Source organism: Helianthus annuus, chromosome 15, assembly GCF_002127325.2.
Source record: "Helianthus annuus cultivar XRQ/B chromosome 15, HanXRQr2.0-SUNRISE, whole genome shotgun sequence".
In the NCBI taxonomy this organism is placed as follows: Eukaryota; Viridiplantae; Streptophyta; class Magnoliopsida; order Asterales; family Asteraceae; genus Helianthus; species Helianthus annuus.
Genome location: NC_035447.2, coordinates 25,107,723 through 25,114,815, shown reverse-complemented (window position 1 = coordinate 25,114,815; position 7,093 = coordinate 25,107,723). Strand labels below are relative to the sequence as shown.

The following is a 7,093-nucleotide window of genomic DNA, read 5'->3' as shown; positions in this document are numbered from 1 at the left end:
ATCCCAGAAAGTCAAAATAAAAGTCATTGTCACCACATATTTCAATTCTCCACTACTGTACAACAAATCAACAAGCGGGAAAATAATACGATTTATGTTTACCCAGAAAACTCATCCTGGCTCACATGTTATTTTATTATTTTTTAAAGTTACTTATTTTTGACTCATTTAACACTTCTTGTTAACTCAATTTAACCCATCTACTACAAAAATAATACTCATCCTAACCCAAAATTGAATGTATGAGTTTATTTTGCCACCCTAACTCTTAGGATAATCATTGCTAGTTATTTACTTTTATTTATAGGGTGTTGTTAATTTTTTTTTAAGGCGGAATTTCATAGATCAAAAAGCAAGAAGCTTTGAAGTACAGTACAGAAATAAAACCTTTTTTACTTTTACACACAAATCAAGCCATTTCAGTTAACATTTCAACTTTTTTCTATAAACCAACTTTAATGGAACAAGTTTCCATAAATCAACTTTATTTAATTTTCTTTACATTTAATTTTTCCTTTTTTTTAATCGTTTTTCCATTTTCTTTCTATTTCAATTCTTAGTTTTGTTTTTCATTTTAAAACTGAAATCTTATATTATTATTTACTTTTTTTATTCTTTTTATTATTTAAAATAACTACAATTAAACAACTATTTAAATTATTTCTTTCCTTTTATTTTATAATTTAAAACTAATGAAGCAAAGACGCTTTGAAAATATTATAACTATATTTTTTAGATTTTTTATTTTAGTTTTCATGGCGAATAATTTAAAACAGACAAAGTTTTCATGACATACTCATGTGATTTGTTTTTTTTACGGTAAAGGAAAAGTTTAACAAAATATAATTAAAGGAGAGTACCCGATGCCTACAATCACGCCTTATTGGAATTTTCGCAACATTAGCATGTCTGCGGCTGGATGGAAGACCATATATAGGTGGCGTCTAAAATTATATACCGAGCTTTATCGTTGTGAAAATGGTTTTGTCGATCTAAGTGATTAATTGTTTTAATGTTTGTGCGTTTACTTTTTTATTAGATGAACTTTTATTTATTTATGATGAACTTTTTCACTTTCGTGTTTATAATATAGTGTCTTGACTATTTATTTATTAATATTGCTATTAATACTAATTATAGTATAACAGAATATAAAAAAGTAACAAAAGTATTATAAAATAAAATAACATAAAAAACATAATTATTACTTTTGACTTTAAAATAAAACATAATTATTACTTTTAATTTTATAATAAAATAATATAATAAAGTAGTTAATCATTACTAAATTTGACTTTTGATTATTAATATTTATCCTGAATATATTTATCAGACCCTTATTTATATTTGTTATAAAATTGAATTATTAAAATCCCGAGAGTTAAGTTTAATCTTTAGTATTAAATTCCTTGAATAAATAACCATTCTGAGAAAAATCCTGTGATATTAAAGCTGTTCATACGAACTCCCGCTTTAACCAATGCCCTAAACCTCCAACCAACAATACAATGGGACTCTGTTTCTCAACAAAATCACCAACTACACGAACACACTCCAAACGCGTATCACACCAATCCACAACACCACTCAACCGACGCTCTTCTTCCGCTACGAAGGACCAATTGGATGATGCTGTTATCCAGGAACACGCCATCGCTGCTGCTCTGCTTTTCCAGCAGCGAAACGGCGACGTTCCGCGCTTTGATCAGTCCAATTCTGCTCGGCGTTCTCATGGGGACATTGCTCATCGGAGTTGTAGTAGTAGGCGTCGTCGATCGGTTGTTGATCCTGTGGTTCAGGCTCAACTCATGGTTAATCAGGTTTGTTATCGGTTTTAGGTTAATCAATTCCTCTTTTTTTGGTTAATCGATTTGTTTGTTATCGGTTTTAGGTTAATCAATTCCTCTTTTTTTGGTTAATCGATTTGTTTGTTATCGGTTTTAGGTTAATCAATTCCTCTTTTTTTGGTTAATCGATTTGTTTGTTATAGCGTTGATGATGAGGAGTTTGGAGTTGTGTTATGATGTTTCGTTACCGTTTAATCACTGTATTGAGATACGGTAATCACTGTATTGAGAATCTGGCGAAAATTGTATATTTTTTTTTGTTTTTGAGTTAAATGCCATTTTAGTCCCTGTGATTTGGGTCATTTTACAGTTTAGTCCAAAGGTTTTATTTTTTGCCTGTGGGTCTGAAAAGGTTTCACTTTCACCGTTGCCATTTTAGTCCATTGGGTTAACTTTATCCATGTTTTCTGTTAACGTGAAGGGCAATTCGGCCATTTTATATGTAATTATGTCAACTAGAAGGGCAATTCGGCCATATAAAATGACCAAATTGCCCTTCTCGTTAACAGAAATAATGGATGAAGTTAACCCAGTGGATTAAAATGGCAACGGTGAAACCTTTTTGGACCCACAGGCGAAAAATGAAACCTTTGGACTAAACTGGCAAAATGGTCCAAACCATAGGGACTAAAATAGCATTTAACTCTTTTTTTTTTTTATAAAAAGAAGGTATGACATTCTGGCCAGATACATAGCGTGCGTGTAAACAAGGTGAGCCGAGATGAGCTTGAGTAGACTGAGTTGAGGTCGGGTTGTTTCGAGCCTTATTTCTAAAGCTCGAGCTAGGCTCATTTATCAAATATTAGTTAATAAATAATTTATATACATTTATAAATTTTCATTATTTCATACATATATATACACGTATAATTTAAATTTATTTATTGTTAACTTATATACATTTATAAATTTGTTTATGTATATTTATAATTATACTTTTCATATATAATATAAATTATATTATTGTTTTGTTACCTATATCATAATTTTATATATATATATATTAGTTATTACAAAAATATATATTTAGTATATTGAATAAAAGTTATATAAATGATAGACTCGTATAAGGTTGCCAGCCAACTCAGGGATCAGATCGTTTATTATTTGTTAAATAGTTTATATATTTTTAACTATTTTTTACATATATTTATAAGTATAGTTTCCATATGTTATAATATATATATTATTTTGTTATTTTATCATAATTATGATATATATTTAATACATTAAGTGCAAGTTATATAAATAATAGGCTCGTTTAGGCTTGCAAGCTGGCTAGAGCCCGGGTCCGTTTGTTAAAAAGATTATTTTTAAGCTCAATCTTGTGCTCGAGCTCGTTTAACTTGTGATGTGATTTTTATTTAACAGGAGGTAAATCATGATGAAATGGAGACCAGCCATATTGTCCTTGTTCATGGAGGTGGTTTTGGAGCCTGGTGTTGGTACAAAACAATGGCACTTCTACAAGAATGCAAATTCAAAGTCACTGCAATTGATTTAAGTGGCTCTGGAATCGATTTGCGCGATGCAAATATTATCGAAAGCCTCTCACAATACGCAAAGCCACTCACCAGTTTTCTCAAAACACTCGCGGATGGTGATAAGGTTAGTATTTTCTATTTATTCAATTTCTTTACATATTGCGTATTTGCGTCTTCTTTGATGAACAAAGATCTTAGCCTTGTGCATCTGGCTATAAAGGTCAAAATTTGTGGGTTTGGGTCAGTTTGGCTCGAACCCGTAAAATACGTTTATCTAAACGGGTCGGGTTAACCCGTTTTGCCTATTTCAAACTATTTTTTTTAAATGTATTTTATGTTGTAACTTAAACTGATTGTGTGTTTATGCCAAGTTTTAAAAGATACAAGAAAAATGAGTGTCCGGTTTTTACAGTTTAACATAATTGTTTCATACACATGTATTTTTGCTGTAAAAAAAAATTCGGGTCAAACGGGTTGTATACGTGTCATTTCGCTAATATGCTTGTCGTGTTTGGTTTCATGTGTATGACACACGTCACATGCTCATGTAAAATATTCGGCTTGGTGTTGGCTTTGTACTGTTTAGCTAAATATAAACTCGGTTTTAGTTTTCCTACTCGATTTTGTAGGTAATTTTGGTTGGTCATGACTTCGGTGGGGCATGCATGTCATATGCAATGGAGTTATTCCCAACTAAAGTCGCGAAAGCCATCTTTATTGCTGCGTCAATGCTGAAAACTGGACAAAGCACACTCGATATGTTCTCTCTCGAGGTTAGTGCAATGAAATCTCGAACTACTTGTTGAAATATATGAGATTTGGCGGTAAAGTAAAATCCCCCGAATTCGCCTTTTACAAGAAATTGACAATAAAATGGTTTATTGATTGTTAGGAAAATACAAATGGTCTGATGAGGCAAGCTCAAAACTTTTTGTATGCAAATGGGAACAATCAGCCTCCAACTGCTATAGATCTTGACAAATCACTCTTAAAGGATCTGTTATTAAATCAAAGTCCTGCAAAGGTATAAATTTTCTGTTTTTTAATAATGGTGCAGCTAAAAAGTTGAAAGTTGATACATTAAACACTTTTAATTTAATACGTTAACTACAAATAAATAATGTGTTTTATGGTTGTTAAAATAATACGATAAGGACATTATAGGGAATAATCAGGTTTTGGGCTGGCATATCTAACCCGTTTAATAATGGGTCTTGTTGGGTTGAACAATTTAACCCATTTATTAGTAGTTGACCCCCCCCCCCCCAAACCTCCTCTTTATAACTCGTTTAACTCATTTGTTACAACCCACCAACCCATTTAACATTTTTACAACTTTATGACAACCTGTCAGTATCTTTGCCTCGAGTAGATAAATGGGTTAAATGGGTCTTGTTTGGGTTGCGTTATTTTATTTTTGTCTTCTTAGGGTTGATATCTTGGCACGAATAAATATATGGTCTTGTTTAGGTTCAACGATTCAGCACGTCAACTCGACATGATTGACACCCCTACTTTCAACCCAATCAATTTGTTTGAGATAAATAGAAAATCTATATCCACGCATTCATAATTAAATGGGTCAAAATTGCCAGCTCCGTGTTCGTCAAAACCTTACAATTTTATTTAATTCGTTAGTTCCTTGACATGCCTATTTTTTATTTGTAGGATGTGGCTTTAGCATGCGTCTCGATGAGGCCCATTCCATTTTCACCCATTTTAGAGAAGTTATCTCTTTCGGACTCAAACTATGGTCGTGTCAGACGGTTTTATATAGAAACGCCAGAAGACAATGCCATACCCGTCACTCTCCAACAAATGATGATAAATCAAAGCCCACCCGAGAAAGTTTTCCGCCTCAAAGGTGCAGATCACTGCCCCTTTTTCTCCAAGCCTCAAGCCCTACACAAGCTGCTAGTCGAGATTGCAAAAATGAAATGAAACCGAACAAATGCTTGCATATACTTAAAACATCATCTAGCAAAAGTGAACACTTTTAGTTATTGTTCTCTCTTGTCGATCGAGTGTTTTTCAAAGGGTTTAGGGTAATGTTTGTTTGAGAGGTATCATGATTCATGATTTTTAGCAGCTGGATACAATTGGATACTATACAAATTTTGTGTCAAGTGTCAACTCTAAAAAAATGAAAACAATGCAGAGTTGCCATATAGACTCTTTTCTTGGTTTATGTTTTAAGAATTGGTAACATATTTTGGTTAAGGATAATCTTTTTGCAAGATTAGGTTTAGAGTTTTCGGTTTTTTTAAAATACAGTATTATTTAAAATCAGCTCATATATATGATTAGTTAGCCCAAGGAACTCACACATGATCTAGCATCAAAATCAGCCCATATTTAAGATTAGCCCAAGTAATCCAGACTTGATCTAAAATTAAAATCAGCCTATTATTATGATTAGCCCAAGTAAACCCACACTTGATCCAGAATCAAAATCAGCCTATAATTATAACTAGCCCATGTAACCCAATATGTTTAAACTAAAACGTATCAATTGTTATGAACAAGCCTAATAGCAAGAAGATGAGAGGAGATATTGGGAGAGAAAGAGATGTTTAATATTAATGGTGCATCTTTTACATTAGAATACATTGAGTATTTATAAGGGGAAAAGGCTTGGAGAACAAGTTGGACTATATTAGGAATTGATAATCACAATATAATTAATTATTTATAACACTCCCCCTTGATTATCAATTCCATACGCTTAATGCTGCCTCATTAAAAACCTTGTCAGGAAAACCCAATGGGACAAAACCTTGACTAAGGGAAAAAGAGTGCAGCGCGTATTATCTCCCCCTGATGATCACTTAAGCTCCTTGAGTCGACGCATCCCGATCCCATGAACTAACTTCTTGAATGTCGAGGTCGGCAATGATTTAGTGAACAAGTCTGCTAAATTTTCGCTGGAACGAATTTGTTGGACAATAATATCTCCATTCTTTTGTAGATCATGTGTGAAAAAGAACTTTGGCAAAATGTGCTTTGTTCTATCACCTTTGATGTATCCTTCCTTAAGTTGAGCAATGCATGCTGCGTTGTCTTCATGTAAGATTGTCGGTCCCTCATCTCCCGAAGAAATACCACAAGATCCACGAATGTGTTGTATTACAGTCCTTAACCAAATGCATTCTCGACTAGCTTCATGTATCGCCAATATTTCTGCATGATTAGATGATGTGGCTGTGATTGTCTGCTTTACCGAACGCCATGAAATTGCAGTACCTCCACTTGTAAATAAATATCCAGTTTGAGATCGCCCAGTGTGAGGATCAGACAAATACCCTGCATCTGCAAAACCAACCAAACCTGTTTTCGATTGATTTGTAAAATACAAACCCATATCTTTTGTACCTTGAAGGTATCTAAATATTTGTTTTACCCCATTCCAATGCCTCTTTGTTGGGCATGAACTATATCTTGCCAACAATTTAAAGAAAATGATATATCAGGTCGTGTATGGCTAGCAAGAAACATTAATGCACCAATTGCACTTAAATATGGTACTTCTGGACCAAGGATTTCCTCTCCATCTTTAGGAGGTCGGAATGGGTCTTTTTCCACATCAAGCGGCCTTACAACCATTGGGGTACTCAATGGATGTGATTTTCCATATAAAATCTTTTTAGTAGTTTCTCTATGTAAGTTTCTTGATGCACAAGGATTCCACCCTTAAGGTGTTCAATTTGTAATCCAAGACAAAACTTTGTCTTCCCAAGGTCCTTCAGTTCAAATTCTCTTTTC

The 7,093-nt window shown here is 33.1% G+C and overlaps 1 protein-coding gene across 1 annotated transcript; it reads left to right on the top strand.

Annotated features, from left to right (window-relative positions):
* The first annotated feature begins 1,432 nt into the window (after positions 1–1,432).
* LOC110911008 (putative methylesterase 11, chloroplastic) lies at positions 1,433–5,519 on the top strand. Its single transcript, XM_022155573.2, has 5 exons — positions 1,433–1,820; positions 3,219–3,455; positions 3,961–4,104; positions 4,224–4,355; positions 5,000–5,519. Exons 1-5 carry the CDS (start codon positions 1,509–1,511, stop codon positions 5,270–5,272), a joined length of 1,098 nt encoding a protein of 365 aa, XP_022011265.1. The 5' UTR covers positions 1,433–1,508; the 3' UTR covers positions 5,273–5,519.
* Positions 5,520–7,093: the final 1,574 nt, after the last annotated feature.

Coding starts and splice junctions, on each gene's coding strand:
- LOC110911008 (XM_022155573.2), top strand. CDS start 1,509: ATGGGACTCTGTTTCTCAACAAAATCACCAACTACACGAACACACTCC. Junction 1,821..3,218: donor CTCAACTCATGGTTAATCAG/GTTTGTTATCGG, acceptor TTTATTTAACAG/GAGGTAAATCATGATGAAAT. Junction 4,105..4,223: donor TCGATATGTTCTCTCTCGAG/GTTAGTGCAATG, acceptor ATTGATTGTTAG/GAAAATACAAATGGTCTGAT.